Source organism: Camponotus floridanus, unplaced genomic scaffold (assembly GCF_003227725.1).
Source record: "Camponotus floridanus strain SB8 unplaced genomic scaffold, Cflo_v7.5 scaffold1, whole genome shotgun sequence".
In the NCBI taxonomy this organism is placed as follows: Eukaryota; Metazoa; Arthropoda; class Insecta; order Hymenoptera; family Formicidae; genus Camponotus; species Camponotus floridanus.
The window spans coordinates 5,856,875-5,873,730 of NW_020229214.1; the positions used below are offsets into that span (position 1 = coordinate 5,856,875).

The 16,856-nt window shown below is 33.5% G+C and overlaps 1 protein-coding gene across 4 annotated transcripts in view; it reads right to left on the minus strand.

Moving 5' to 3' along the window:
• Positions 1 to 16,856, minus strand: part of LOC105254730 (protein artichoke) — a 164,881-nt gene that overhangs the window by 8,708 nt on the left and 139,317 nt on the right. For all 4 annotated transcript variants that reach the window (XM_025408501.1, XM_011263597.3, XM_025408508.1 and 1 more), the window contains one exon: positions 458 to 851. In XM_025408501.1, coding sequence (XP_025264286.1) covers positions 458 to 758 — 301 coding nt within the window. In that variant the 5' untranslated portion in view covers positions 759 to 851. The remainder of the gene's footprint in view (positions 1 to 457; positions 852 to 16,856) is intronic.

Sequence of the window (16,856 nt, forward strand, 5' to 3'; positions counted from 1 at the left end):
ATTTAAAATATTGTCTACTAACTGACATAAATTATGCTTAAATATTCTTCATATTGTATAATATTTATATATTCTTTTAAGTTCTCAAAAATATAACATATTTCTTTTAAGTTCTCAAGAATATAATATATAAATAAATGAAAAGATGTAATTACAATCTAATTTAAGTGTGTTATACATGTTTGGATACATTCAAAATCAAGTTAAGCTACGTGTTGTGATTTAAATATTGAAAAAGTAAAAGTTAAGAATGCATTGCGATTCATTGACCATTTGCACGGAATGCTGAATGGTCTCTCGAGTCTAGTCCTTTTTATTTCGAGAGCCACAGCTGTTTTCTGCTAGTACACCGTTACTCCAATCTACGAACAGTAGCTGTTTCTAGTTATGTATGCGAAAGGGGATACGTGTTCTCCGGTGATCCCCGCTTTTTGCGTGTTGTATCGTGGACGGTTACCTTCCTCTCCGGCAACATGTATCACGCCGGACAAAGCGTTCCTGAGGGAGTCCTCGGTAGCACCTGCGCACTCCAGGAACAGACCGCCGTTCTCGAAGTTGTAACACGGACAGCCGGGTATTGTGTCTGGTGGCGGACACTTGGCGGCCCTCGCTTCCTGCGCTGCCATACAAGCCGCCAATATCACCGAGTAGATGATGCGGAAACTGTCCCGGCGATTCCGACGATTGTCACGTTCTCTGCACGACGGGGTCGACGTTTGTCGCCACTTTCGCCTGGTCCGCGGCCGCGTCGTCCACATATTATTATTATCGCGCCGCTTCGTTCCCGGCTCGTCCCGATTCGTTCATCGTTTCTCGCACCGACACTCGCAGATTTCACCGTCGCGGGTACACTGCGAACAATGCGAAGAAATTTAATTAGATACGTGACGGGAAATGTCATCGTTTTTTTTTGTATACATACATTCGATTTGTCGTTTGATATTCGAATGTTAATATTCTTGAAATAAATATTCCGAAGAATAGCTAAACGTGCGTTTGACAATTTGGACAGCTTTTAATCTGATTTTTTATCGACAGATAAAAGATATAAGACAGATTTTAAATTTAAACTATATTGAATTTAATATCAGCATGCACATCTTGTGCACTTCTCGATAGTAATCTTGTGAACTGGAAAATGTCTAAGAATACACTTGGTAGAGAAAAAGATGTATAAAACAAATAAGGAATCAATATTTCATTTCATATTAAAAATATATTTTTTACATTAACTAATATTTACTTAAATATTTAGAAATTTATAATTTTGAAATTTACTTAACCGATTCGTGTATCAAAATAATGTTACATCTAAATTATTCGTGAAAATATTACGTTTCCTTTAATTCCCAAATAATTATACACTCAGACATTTTCCATTCATCTCTTTTCTGTTTTATTATAATAAGAAAAGATTATAAATTTATTCTAATTTTATTAATTCTAATTTTCATCTGCTGTAAATTGTTTTTCCCTATGTTTTGTTTTACGAAAAAAATATGGTCATCTCATTTTTAAGGAACGACAAAACATATACATGCCACGTATTTCTCAGACAAGCCTCAATTTACAGCAAGGAAAGGTCAGATCCCGCGAGACGGAAAAGCCGACGGCTAACGTGTCCTTAGAAGAAAAAAAAAAACTCAACAGAGTCGTTGGTCAACCGGACTAGTCTCAATGTCTCGTTCAAGGGATACCGATTCCGAAGATCATCCCGCGACGGTCGTAATTTAATGCCCGCAGTAAATCTCCGTGGCTTGGGGATGTCGCATACCCGCGTGACCCGTTACGAGATCGGAAAAATATGACCGGATTGGACGGTTGCCAGATGGTGTCTTAAGATGCTCGGTTGCGACACGGGGAAGGAAGGTCACGTATGTGGGGGACATGATCGGGAATACGAAGTGGTAAATGGGTGTCGATTTCCTTCGTGTGCTACGCCGTGTACAGCCCGTCATTCTTCGAATAACTTTGTTAGGGTCGTGCTTGCAACTCGAGGTAACGTTAGGTCATTGGCTGCATCGAAGTAGAAAAATCAATATGCTTGCGACTTCTCTCTATGTCGAAGGGGATTTTATTTTTTAATCTGTTTGCGCTTATCGTCCCTACTTAGGTATCCCTCGTAAAATTCCATCCGCTCTAGGCATCGTTGGACGTTTTCTCGTTCGCATCCTCATTAATTAATTCGCCAGATTTTCACGGCAGATATGCAACGCATTATTTCTACTGAAATTAAGGTAGTTAATTAAATTCTGTACTAATTAGGTGACAGGCTAATTACCGTTTATATTACATGGTTAAATAATATAAAGCTCTAGTTTCTAGTTGTTGAAGAAACAACCAATGTGATATATATATATATATATATATATATATATATATAATATATTATAATATCTATATTCTTATATAACATATGATAATATGTATATTCTCATATAACATATGATAATATGTATATTCTCATATAACATATGATAATATGTATATTCTTATATAATACTATTATTTCTGAATTGTTTCAAAAGTTAAATTGCAAAATTATACGTAAAATAGACGTCTATTTTACATATAATTTTGCAATGTAATTTTTGAAATAATAATGAGAAGAAATGATAATGTTATATGATACAATCATAACTGATAAATTGTTGAGCGTTTTTTTTTCATTATTTTTCAATGATGTATTTCTGACAATCTATGTAATCCCATAATTATTCACAAAATCAGATATATGTTATATATTTGTCGTAAACGTTACATAATGTATATTTAACTGAAAATTACTTTAGGGATTAGATCTCATTACTTAGGAATTAGATCTCAAAGTTAAGGTATTATATCCTGTGGCAATTTGTAACGCGAGTAACACACAGTCGGTTGATAAAGGCTTGAATTTGCTTTGCCACGAAAATAGGACAGAGTTTAATTACGCGTTACGTGGAGTCTTCATTTACGAAAAACTTGCAAGTAATAACAGAGGCACGAACGAACGGAAATAAAATGCTTGCTGTGCTATTACTTCGAAACTAGGTGAGCTTATGTACCATTATAAATTCCAAGAGGTACGCATATCTTTGCGTAATATATTGGATCGGATCGTAAGGTCGAACTTCGTCGTTTGCAAGCAGGAAAGTTGTTCCGCGCTATAACTCCGAGAAGCTTCTACCGTTGCTCTTGTTTCCGAACCGAGAAATCTTTCGTGTACTCGACGTTTTACTCTCGAAGGACTGGCGCAATATTTGCATAGCGCTACGTAATGGTTCGACAGGTTTGAAAATCTACTGAAGGAGAAACAGATGCAGCTACTTTCCTTCCATCGCTACCATCCTTCCATCGCTACCATCCTTCCATCCTTCCTTCCATCCTTCCCACCTTTGTGTATTTTAAAAATTACTTTTATGCAGCATAGATGCATTATTACAGATTTATTATAATATATATATATATATATATATATATTAAATATATTTATTATAAAATATATTTATTAAATATATTTATTATAAAATATATTTATTAAATATATTTATTATAAAATAAATTACAGATTTATTATAAAATATATTTATTATATATATTTATTAAATATATTTATTATGAAATAAATGTGTAATATAATGCATCTAAGGATCATTGAAAAAAAGTGTAGTCGTGTTTGATTATTTGACTAGCGACATTAAATTATTTTATAATTTATAATGCATCTACTATTTATAACAAATTTTCGTTTATATTTTAAATAAAAAATTTTCTATTTTTATTCAATTATAAATTTATATATATATCAGGCATTTTATATAAGTTTTCAAACCTACCTCTAAAGTGATAAAGTTGAAATACATGATGAATTCTACTACGATGTAAATTGCTCGTTAAAGTAGTTGATAAAATAAATTAAAAATTAAATTCGAATAAAAGTTTTCGCGATTCATGTCCGCGCTCGCATAATTATAAATTTTCAAATCAAATTCGCCAAGTTCTCTCGCAAAAGTTGCGGGATTTTTATCCTATTTTACTTCTCTCGCGACGCTTTGAAAATTTTTACTCTCCTCAGAGGTTTTCGTTTACGCACGTCGTTCGCACGCACGGCTGGATATTCCGGCCACGCGATTCCTTCGCTTCTCGACGTCGTTCGTTTCCAGCGTGCGTTATTGTCGCCACTTGGAATCGGCGTTGCGTTCCAACAGATTCCGCGTCGGGGGAGATACAACGACGTTTCCGTTCTGTTCGCCGGCCGTTTGAGAGACGCGGCCCAACGTTCCCCAAGCCGGAACGTTCTGGTCCATTACCGCCACAGCGAAATTGAATTTCCTCGGGATGGCAGCGCGGGTTGACGCCGCGCGCAAGCCCGGATTAAATCGTTGCGGCCGCCGAGTAAACCGCGGCCACTAATGAAGCGTACCGCGTTGAATTTAAAAGATTTCCCTTCCGCCTCCCCTCCTCGCCGCGAGGCCGAGGGTACCGGGAATTCGCGTCCTCGCGCGAAATTGCAGTCAACCGGCTCTTTCTTTCTCCTTCTCTCTTTCCCGAACGTCTTCAAGGGGGAAGGAGGAGGCGAAGGTGGCGAGCGGTTGCAACGGATGTACCTATGCATACGGCTCTCCCCGCTTCCCTCTCTCACCCACTTAGGAAAGGACGCCTAACGAGCTTCCCGACCACCGGAGTGCTTTGCAGTTGTTCACCTATTTAAATAAGAACCGCCGATGGTAATGAGAATGCAAATAGCGCGGCACGCCCTTACGCGAGCTTCGTCTCACACGCTGGAATAATAAAAAGGTGAGTATCGCGAGCTGCAACCACCCTTATATAAGATCGTAGATGGATGCGTCTGGGGCGGTTGCGAGCATCGCGTTTTCTTGCTTACTGAAGTATCTGAGAACTTAGGATTAAAGCATGAGAATATTTAATAATTCGACTGAAGTGGTATAAATATTAGATATATATTTCTCTGTAGATGATTGAAGGAGCTTACAAAGCTAAGTGTTACACATATCGATTGTAAAATATTGTGAAACGTGTTTGATAACACGTCAGACTTTATGATCTCTATTTTTAAGAGGAATGTAAGGATTTCTATCAGTTAAGAAAATAAGAGAAAGAATGGAACCATGGATTTATGGTCGTACAGAATTTGATGCAATTGCAGCGTTTTCAAAAAGAGTCACAAAAAAACGTTTAAAGTTTCTCAAAATATCATATTGGGTTTTTGATAAATGCTATTGGAAGACAAACTTTCATTATTTTATCATTTTCATTTTTTTTTTAAATTCTAAATCTATAATCTAATTTTATTTTGCTTAAATAAGATGATCGTTCTTTCTGTCATTTAACACATAATTTGTCACTTTATATCTCCAGCTATTCAATTTCTATTTGAAATTTGCTATTTCTATCTTTTATCTATCAATTATTAAATCTAGTCTGGAAAGAGATAACAAAATGATAATAATAATTTATACGATAATTTTAAAAATAAATAATAATTGGCAAATACGAATTATGGCAAAAATAAAATTGGCTTTTTCGTTTTTATTATTTAAATGATTAACAAATAATTCATTTTGCTATTCCTAGAAATGTATTTCTCTATGTGCAATCGCGATTATTCATGGTTTTGATGACACAGAGGGAATTATCTCACCTGAGAAGTAACTGAAAACGCAGAACCATGATACACCGAAGGAAGCGTGACGAAGTAGATCCGTGTTATGAGTTCTAGGGTCATCATGAAATAACATCGTTGAGATCGTTTAATAACTTGTACTTCACCGAGTTCTGTTCTGCCGGCGCATCGAGGTAATATCGTGCAATTTCTGTCCGCGGAAATAAAATGCTTCCCTTCCGAGAGCTTACCGGCTTTAATCGTGCTCCTGTGTCGATCACGCTCCGTAATCTGTGTGATGGAAATCCTTCCGAAACGACTGACGTTAAATCTCTAATTTATCGATCATTAAAAATTGAGCCGCGCACGGGTAGTAGAAGAAATTCAGATCTATTTACGTGCCTCACATAAACTTACTTTTATCTCGAAATCGTAGATGTAATGAAATAACGAATATAACGAATACATGTAACAAACAGCGCTGGCGAAAATATCTGACAAGTTTTGTTGAACAACTTAACGAAGAAGGTTTTTAAGCGCGAGATATTTTAACGTCAATTTTCCTAAGAAACGATAATCTATGATAAACTTCGCTTTTAGAGAAATCAAGTGCCAATGCTAATTGTTTCAAGGAAAAACAAACTTTCCTTCGATCGGTTTCATGTCGACTTTAGTTTAACGTTAATTTTGTCTGAAACTTCAGTCGTAATATCGTAAAGTGAAAAGATGCTATCTTCTGCAAGCAAAAGTTGATTTTATGTTTACTAGAAGATGTAAAATATCTTGTGAAATGTAAAATTAATCTGCGCAAGATAAAAATGCATAATAACAAATCAAATAAATCAAGTACTGTACAGTTGTTATCTTACATAACGCAAGAATTTTCCACTACTTTCGTTGCGAATCGGTGGAAATTTTATCTTAACTGTTAACATTACGTGATATTATTTCTCTTATCTGACATATAGAGAAATAACATTGCGATCTAAAAATACCATTTTTCCATTCTCCATTTTAACGATAATACATTTTTCATATAATTTTTTCATAGATAATTGACATAATATTTACAACGATTAGCATTGACATATTTGATATATGAGTGCATACGTTATATAGAAGGTTACGTAGAAAACGTATTTTTAAGTCGGAAAACGCTATTGTTGATTTAATCACTCTGGTTAAATATATCAGAAAAATTCATGCAAAATTGCACGAAATGCTAATCCCTTTTTTCAATCAAATTTCATTTAGTATTTCAACTGGAACTTAAATTTTCCGTTAAATCGCGTTCCTCAATTAAGAAGTCCACGATGAATTTTCGACGAGGTAATTTATTTCAAGTGGAAAATATAAATGACGTTGAAAATAATCTACTTGGAGGAATTCGCGGCTAATGTAAGTAAGAGTTAAAGTTTGGATGGTCCTCACGCAGCTGGTATAACGGTCGTTTGCTGCTACTTATCTCGTTTTTTTTTTCACAGGAGAAATTACGTATATCATAATCCCATAAATGCATTGAATTCATCGTGTTTCAACGCAAATATGTTGAAAGAGATTTTTACAAACTCTACGGAAATTAGTTGTATTTCGAAATATTATATCTTGATTTTTTTTCTCTAAAATCGGGAAAATTGGAGATCAACGGTATATCTGCGAGTCCGGTCACGAATACAATAGATGGACTTTCAGTGGGAAATAAAAGTGCGGAAAACGTTAAATCGCGACACGTCGTAATCCGTTATGGGCTACTGGTTTTAAGGCGTGCAAACCTGCTTGGAGTACAAAACAACTTGGAGTATAAAACATCAACAGCATATAGTGTCGAACACTCTTTCACAGTATCGCTCTCGAGATAAGATGACATGCAGCTAAAATGCATGAGAGCATGGAACGTTGGATGCATCTTCAAAGGAAACTTAACCTTGTTGACCCGACAAAAAAGTCCTTGGCGGTGTAATTAGTACATGGCGCGTGAAACAGCTCTTAGAAAAGCATCCGGACTGTAGATAAGATTTCATTAACCGTAATTAGTGGCTTTAGAGGCTAATTACCATAGGAATTAAACTAATCTTTTCTTGTTCTATTCGTCGATAAATATCGGGAATCCAGTAAATATTTCGAGAGAAAAAAAGAGAGAATGTATAAAAAAATATATTTAGAAAAATATTTAATGTGCAAATATTATTATATTTTAATTGCATTATTTAACTTTTCCTTATTCAATTATTTTTTTTTATAATTACAAAGATCAAAAGAATATTTTCTTATAAAATGGTTAATGCGATATCTCTTTGTGCATTCATACGTATAATAAAATGATATGATAAAGAGGCATAAAGTTACATCGCTGGCTTTTGCGAATGAGAAAATTTAAATCAGAACATTTTACTTCACATGTTTCTTCTTGGCGTATAAACGTCACGCACTGTCGTGTTGAAATTTTGAAATAGTCAGCGAGGAAGACGTAAATAGCACTTTCGAGATTTATATTCATGAAATAAACTAGTAGAGACATATAGGATACAGACACTATATCATTGTATATAAAGCGGAAAGAAACAAGAGTTTTTTATGAATTTCTTATATTATTATCAATTTATAAGCTCGATAAAACTTATATACAATATTTGTATTAAATAAATTCATACTTTTAAGTACATATAATTAATTTTGTATATTAATCTTATTTTTTAAATTATTAAATATTATTTTGTTCCTATAATAAAATATTTATAAAATATAATCTCAGAATAATTACAAAATAGAATAATATTTTTTTTAACATTATATTACAACATACATCATGTCCAACTAAAATAAATTACAGAGAAATTCCTTTTCGTTTCTCTTATACAAGAACTACATTTTTACATCAAAATAACGGATGAGTTTATGTCTGAGTAAGACAAATGAAAATGTGCTGAAAAACAAAGAAAAATCAAACATATTGTCTATAATGTTGAACATACATTTCAAGATGTATTTTATAAAAAGTTTTGTTTAAGAGTCACATATAAAATGTATAAAAAGTGTTAATATTTACAAAAATATTAATAAATAAAAATATAAATATAATTTTGTCTTAAATATCTCCATATAAAGCAATCTTTGATGATCTAAATTTTATAAATTGCATATCATGCATTACAATATTCAATATTTTTGCATTCATGATCCTTTTTTTTGTACATAATAATGATTTAAATAGCAACTACATTATAGGCTTCTATATAGTTGTTTTCCTTTTTCATTAAAAATTAATTTCACATCATGATATACTATCGTAAGCGATAATAGCATCATACGATTATTATAACAGAAAAATCTCTATCTTAAAATCTTGTTGCTACCTCCATATACTCATTAAACCATGATACTCATTAGTGATAGAAGATAGTTACCAGCTACAATATGTTTGAATTATCTATTTATTTATATATATAAATCGATATACATTATTCAGAAATGAATCCATTCTATATTCATATCCGCATATTCGCATAATAATCGCGCCAACAATATTGCTGTGTAATCTGTGTAAAATTACTTTAATCACAGCTAAACTGCATTAACTCTAAATCCTTTTAATAATACATGTTTTACATCACGATAATGCGATACTCCTACATAAGATATCAATTACCGTAGGACATAATTATTGCTATTTATGATTACATCGAGGCCAATAACATAATGAAATAGTGATATTATATTAATATCTGACATATATTTATATATGTGGATTGAGATTGAATCTTTCCGAGCTTCTCTCGCTTTCAAGCGCGATACATTGAGACAAGTTAAACATGCAGCCTGACTTCTTGAGCTGCAGCGACATCATTTCGCTTCATATTCGTTGGATGCAGTAATTACTACGTGTAATCAAACGCGGTCATCTTCGAGATTATCCATATACCTGGTATTTTCTCATGAGCAGGAAATGAAAGTGCACCTCCGTTGATCGAGGAAAGTTTGGCCGGACGCGAATCGAGAGAATATATCGACTGATCGATCGCGCAATAATCTAGCGAGCGATAAGTTTTATTAAGCGGTGTAACTTTCGTGTTCCTCATGTTATATAGATCGTGTTATATCAGATGTGAGCACACACGGGATAAGCAAATTCGGTTTACGAAAAGAGGTTCGGCGCGAATTTCGCGATTCCGATCGGGCATGAAAGCCGACCGATGGGACGATCCAATCTGCTTGTAAAAGCAGAAACGCCGTGCTGCGAGGTCCGGTCCTCCCTCGTAAATCCGGATAGGAGCCGCAATCTCGATGGATTACGTACACTCCGCTGCTATTTTACAATGCGACAGGGAGGTGAACTCGAAAAGGGATACCCCTGCGACTTGCTCAGTCCACGGATGTGTGAACCTTTCTCGCCTTCGTCGTGTGTTTTGACAATAAATTTCAAGTCTTCCGGCGCTCGTCGAAAACATATTTCCCTCGCTAACCGACAACGTTAACCGCGAAACCGGCAACGATGATCGCTTTTCCAACGCGAGCACGTAATGCGGATATAAAGTTGTCGCGGAGTTAATAAGACGTCGGAGATAATGACGAGAATTTCGCCACGAAATGGCTCGGAGCGTTATGTTAAGACGCGTTAATGCGGAAACGTTCCTCGCAAGCACAAGAACCTCGCTTTTCCGACGTGTGTTTTCGGTATGTTACTCCGAGTGCCGCTCTGTTTCGGAACTTTTACCTTTGTGCCTGGGAAATTCGGCTTTGTCACGGAAAAAGAACTCATTTCGTGTGAGTGGTTGCAGTAAAAGTCTGTGATGCGACATAGCGTCTGTCTCTGCGATGACAAGGGTATGAATATGAGGCCGCTGTTATTGCGGAAAAATATATTTTTCTGTTTTTATATCGTACACAGTAAATACAGAAAAATTTAACATTAATTCTTAGAATTTATTTCTTCGATTAAAATTGAAAAAAATGTTTAAATGTTAAATGTAAAAAAAATTTCTGTGATAAATGGAGAAAAATCTTCTTTCTTAATTCTGAGAGTTTTTCTACATTTTTTCGAATATTTCACTAAAAATAATCAACATCGCAATGTAATATTATTATTATTACATAATATCTTTAAATTGAATTAAATTCATCTTTCGATGATATTTTTCAATGGTTTCCAAAAGTCTATATACTTTTATTGCTCGAATCTAATAAATAATATTTTGATAATTTAATAAAGTTAAAAATTTGAACTTAAGAATCACATCATTATTTTATTTGCTTGCACGTATACAAGAAATACTTTAATAATTTTGGTGTTTCGCGGTGTTGGTGTAGAAATCATTTCATTCAGAAAACTTTATAATTCAATTGAAAAGTTTCCCGCTGCTGTAATAACCATTTCGGAAAAAGATATTTTTCACAAGGATTTGAATAACGTCGATAACTATAATTTTATTTTTAAAGAAAATTTTGTCTTAAATGATACTTGAAAAAAGATATTATATTGAAATAAATTTAAATCATGTCTTAAATCACATATAATTTCAAATTACTCAGTTGTACAAAAATAAAATTAAAAGTTCTGATATCAATAACGTATAATATCAATAATGATTGAATTAAGTGAGAGCCAGGTGCGATCAATGAATGAAGCTCAAATTCTTTATTTTTAACTGATTGTAATAATAATTTAATTTCGTACGTTTAGGTCTTTTACTTGGATTATCGAATTAATTTATCTTAATTTAATTAATTTATTGTTTCACCAATCAGAGATCTGAATTATATTAATAAAGTTATTTAAAAATAAAGAATTTGCGCTTTTATTTTCCGTATAATCTCTCATTTAATGCGATTCCTTTCTATTATGTATATAATTTATGTAAATATATATAAATTTATTATTTATAATTACATAAATATTGTGTAAGGAATATATTCGAGTTCAAATTAATTATTAAAAATGATCTGCATTACTTATAATCTTTCCACTTCATATTAATCAAAAACTAATTATCTATTAAACACTGTCATGAAGAAGGAATTTGTTTGGAATTATTATGGATTTATCATTTCTATATAATTTCATTGCCGAATATATTTTGCTTCTCGTTCTCGATAGGGGTGTATGTAATTATTTTCTGAAACGCATTACCGCAATAATACTTCACAAAAATATTTAATTGATTAATTAAATTAACCTGGGAATAAGCGAACTGGATTACTAATTTATAATATTATTATTGTAAATTAAATTAGAGTTTGATTAAATTGCAATTTTGTATTTACATTCGTGCATCACAGGCGATATCTCTCTTAAGCGATTTCCATTTACACGTCGCCGTCATCGAGATCAGACGCGACGATATCGCTTGAAAATTTGCAGTAGAAAAGCGGTAATCTCTACGGCGTTTTGCGGCACAGCCTGGCGTTGATGAAACATGAAGATGAAAACATGTTATCGCGAGAGAAATCGAGCGCGACAGACACACACGTTTACAACGCGCGCATGTTGAAAGCGACGCTGTCACATGGTTCACGGATTCTTTCTGTGTGACTCCTGTTCCGGGAGGGAGAGTTTAAAGGCCAGCCACCCGCGGTGCCGTATTACCGTAGGCCAAGCACTCGGCCTTGAGCGAGCGTTTTTCTAAAAGAGCTTCCATCGGAGCGCTTGATGCGGGATGGCTCGCCGTCGAGATAACTACTGAACCAGGAAACAACCGACAGTGGCAGACTCCGGCGGAGTCCGGGTCGAATTTATCGTAACCTAAATCTGAAATCGACGCGACTTTTCGCGACAGCGGGGGGGGACTGGGGTTTATTTTTTTTCCCCCGCCAATATCGTCAACGTGGAGTACCGTCAAGTGAAGCCCTCGTGTTTCGAATCGGTCGAAGTGCTCGCCCGTCTCTTGCAAACAAACGAATGGACGCGTGGGCGAGCGGAAAAAAGAGAGAGATAATCAAACTTGGACTCAATTTGTTGCCGTTCAGAACTGAGGCTGCTAGATTTTCATTTTCGTTGCGACCTTTTCGATGCGGGTATCTGTTAAATGGCAGGACAGGGATTAATTACTTTCCCCTTTGCTGGCGTGCTTCTGACGCCTCGTTGAAGTGAAAATCTACGTTCTCTATTTCGTTATTTTTCAAACGCTTTATTTTTCAGATCGTAGCTTTTAAATCTAGAAAATGTTTTTTTGCAAATAAAATGCACTTTCACGGGTAAGTTGAAAAAAATGCGAGGAAGTCATTTGATACTTATATCTCATTTATCATTGAAAAAATTTAATTTTCAATTTCAAAAATTGATCCTAAATGCCTACTTATATATTATAAGAGAATCGAAATATTTTTCTCTCGTGGATTGTCTCGTCTATAATTTCTTTATCAATAAATATGAATAATGCTCTGTATCAGAAATACAATTGGCTTGTATCTCAAATAAGATCGTAGATATCTAAGATTAGCTTATTAACGATGTTCATTTCTTGTGCACTTGTGAAAGCGTTCGAGAACATTACCGGTAATAATTTCCACTGTTATACGAGACGTGTATTTTAGGCGCTAACGGGCTTCCTAATGATAGAGCGTAATAAAGCGGTCAACTTCAATTCTCTTGTTATTACCTTCCCATTCCTATGGCAAAAAAAATATGATAATAAATAAAAGCTTCTCAAAATTAGCAATTTTTTAAATAATATTTATAATGATAATAATCACAATATCGACGTTACTATAAAGATGATGGACCATTCATCTTCCTGACTTATCTTAAATTTTAAATAATTCTACTTATAGTAGAGGCTCTGAAAAATTTATCTATTTTACAAATTTTTCAACCCATTGAATTTGTTGTTAAAACGATGTGATCAAATAGTAAGAAATAAAATCTCTCTTTAAAAATGCTCATTTCAATTTTCAAGGAAGCTTTATTTTAATTTTACTTTCTCGGGTTTATATCTGTATCAACTCTGATATATTTATATACTTATCTTCATTCATTACCGTAATGTTAGTAATCTACGTGTAATGAAAGTAATTTATAGTTAATTGCAGTAACTCGTATACGATTATATGGCTCGCATTTTGCTCCTTCCATTAAAGAATGTCAGAAACTAAAATGTACTGTCTGTGAGACAGATTTAATGATATTTTAGATTCCTTGGGAATTGGAAATTCGTATATCGGAATTGGCTTCTTTTTTCTTGTGCTGTAACTCAGTCGAGGTTTGTAATTTCAAACGGGGAGCAGATTGGTTAATCCCCTGGGGAACGGGTGTATTTCGCGTTATTATTTATTTGGCGTACAATATAGAGCTTCCTTGGCCGATAAAACGTTCGCGATAAATATTATGAAACCGGTGCAGAGTGGAATAAAACGTGAATAAATAGAATTACATTACCCGTGAATTTATATGAGTGTGTGTCAGAGAGAGAAATTTTTTAATTCTTAAATGTTCTGAAAAATACAATAATTGTATATATTTTTATAAAAAAATAATTTCAATTCTACATTTTTTTATATACACGCTTAAGAGCGATCTCGAAATATGTATGTCAGCATTTCTAGATTTCCTCCTATCCTATGAAATATATATAAACAATTAAAAATTGAATGTTGATTTTAATGGATAAAATATAATATTAGGATTAAATTTCAAAAAATTCAAATATTTGACGTTACTTATTATCAAATTATTTGAGAGAACTCTTTTTCTTATATACACACTTAAAAGCAATCTCGAAATATGTACATCAGCATTTCTAGATTTTCTCCTTTTTTATGAAATATATATAAACAATTAAAAATTGAATTTTAATTTTAATGAATAAAATATAATATTAGGATAAAATTTCAAGAAATTCAAATATTTGACGTTACTTATTATCAAATTATTTGAGAGAACTCTTTTCGAGCGCACTAAGTAAATTGATTCGTTTAAAAATACGGTACCGCTGATTCGAACTGAACGAACTGAATGACCTGGTCTGGATGATGCGCAGCACACAGGGTATACATCAGCTTTACGAAGTCCGGAGCCGCGTTCGGCTTCTCGTCACGTAACACTCCCCGATACGAGCGAAATACATAAGTTATCGCGTGGAGCATGTAAACTCACACTTCTGCGGCAGCGAGTTAAAATACAATCCGCTATCAATGCCATATGTTTTTCTTTCGCGGAAAATGCAAATTCCGGCCACCGCCGTCTCTACGCTGCTTTACGTGAACGGCGTCGCGGAGATACGCACCCGCGGCGACGGCGAAGAGCGCGCACCCCGTTCCCGACGTTCGCCGTGGGCTTTGATTTATATGCGAGCCACGATGCGGGGGTGCGCTCTATGATTTATACGTACCGCGGTGCGCTGGAAAGTGGCGAAGTCGGGAAATTGTGGGTAGAACGCCTTCCCCGGCGGGAGACGCGGTCCGGCGGCTCGATTAATTAATTAATTCTGGCGCGGAGAAGCGCGCGCGACATGCGACGCGGCGAACATGATGCCGACAGGGATGCGTCGTGTATTTCCGAAAGATTAAAGTTCGCGTCGATGTTACGTATTATCGTGCGATCTAAACTCCTTGTCAGATATCGAAAGGATTGTTTCCAAAATGCGGCTTCCTTTCTCTATGTGAATTATTCAAGCGTGAAATTTTCTGCTGAAAATTAAACGTTGTATTTATACAAGAAAACGTTAATAAAGATTATATAAAATGTGTAAACATAACAGCGACATAACAACACGACGAGCATGATGCCGACAGGGATGTGTCGTGTATTTTCGAAAGATTATAGTTCCCATCGATGTCACATATTATCGTGCGATCTAAACTCCTTGTCAAATATCGAAAGGATTACTTCCGAAATGCGGCTTCCTTTATCTATGCGAATTATTCAAGCGTGAAATTTTCTGCTGAAAATTAAACGCTGTATTTATACAAGAAAACGTTAATAAAGATTATATAAAATGTGTAAAAAATTGAGGAGATTTTTATTTTAGAACGTAATTCTGAAAATGTTTAATTTAACGAGAATTTCGATAACCGAGAGGGAGTTATCTAAAAAAAATTGCATCTGCCAAAACTAGTATTTTTTGATTATATTTTTTAATAAATTTTACTTTGTAATATCTTTATATTACTCTATATTTAATTCTAATAAAAAAAACGAACTTAAATTATGGAAAGTAAAATTACAAAGCGATAAGCTGATTTTCAATTAACTATTTTATTCGGTTATTTCTATTAGAGAGAATATCGTTTATGTTATACATATATTACACATATATGTGGTTTAATGATACTTGTATCAAAAAGGTTAAATTTCAATTATTAGGACATTGAACACACATTGTCATTATTTAAACTCTGTTGCAAGGTATAATAAACGATTTGACCGAAATATTATATTGAAATATTGAATATTGCTACGTTTAATATTTATTACAATAATGTTTATTAATTTTTAGTTATTTATATCTTTATGAACTTGAAAAAGTATTTGGAAGAGCATGTTAAAAAACGATTTTCTTTTTTCACAGTTACAATGTTTAAGTGATATGTGTATATGCGAATATACATTTGTATTGCATTATTTCTGTGAAAAATGATCATATGTTCTTAATGATAGTTTTTTATCGCAGTTTTATCGCAGTTATTATATTAAAAAATTTCGTAAAATTTATAATTATATGTTACAGTTGAATTTAATGGCCGACAATTCTACAATCTAGCGTTGAACAATTTTATAATATTACATCAATTATTTCGTTATTTTATCTTATTTTTTTATTAATTTCTATGTTCTTTTAGAGGATTAAGATAATAGGTTGTACGGAAAAAAAGTTTCTAACTAATATTTTAAAATCGACAGTTTCTATTAGAATACTCGTGTTTCTCATTTCCGACAATTTTGTCTATTGATTGATATTAATAACGTAAACTCTCCGGATGAACATTCTCTCTCTTTTATCGATTCTTTGTACGTTTAAACGGAAAATATATCATGATAAATTGAATATAAGGTCAAAACGATTTTTGAAAGTGATTTTTGAAAATGTTATTTTATAGAGATGTATAACAATTCGAGCAGTATTTTCAATCTCGAATATGATTATTTCAAATATGATTAAAAGTAAAATCAGCTAATACAGAATAAATATATTTTAGAATATTGTATGTTTTAATTAATGTAATAAATTTTTGTATTTATATTTATAATATAACATTTTTTAAATCTAGATTTTAGAGAATATGCTACATTTTAAAGCGGGATTTAAGATTTTTTTAGATC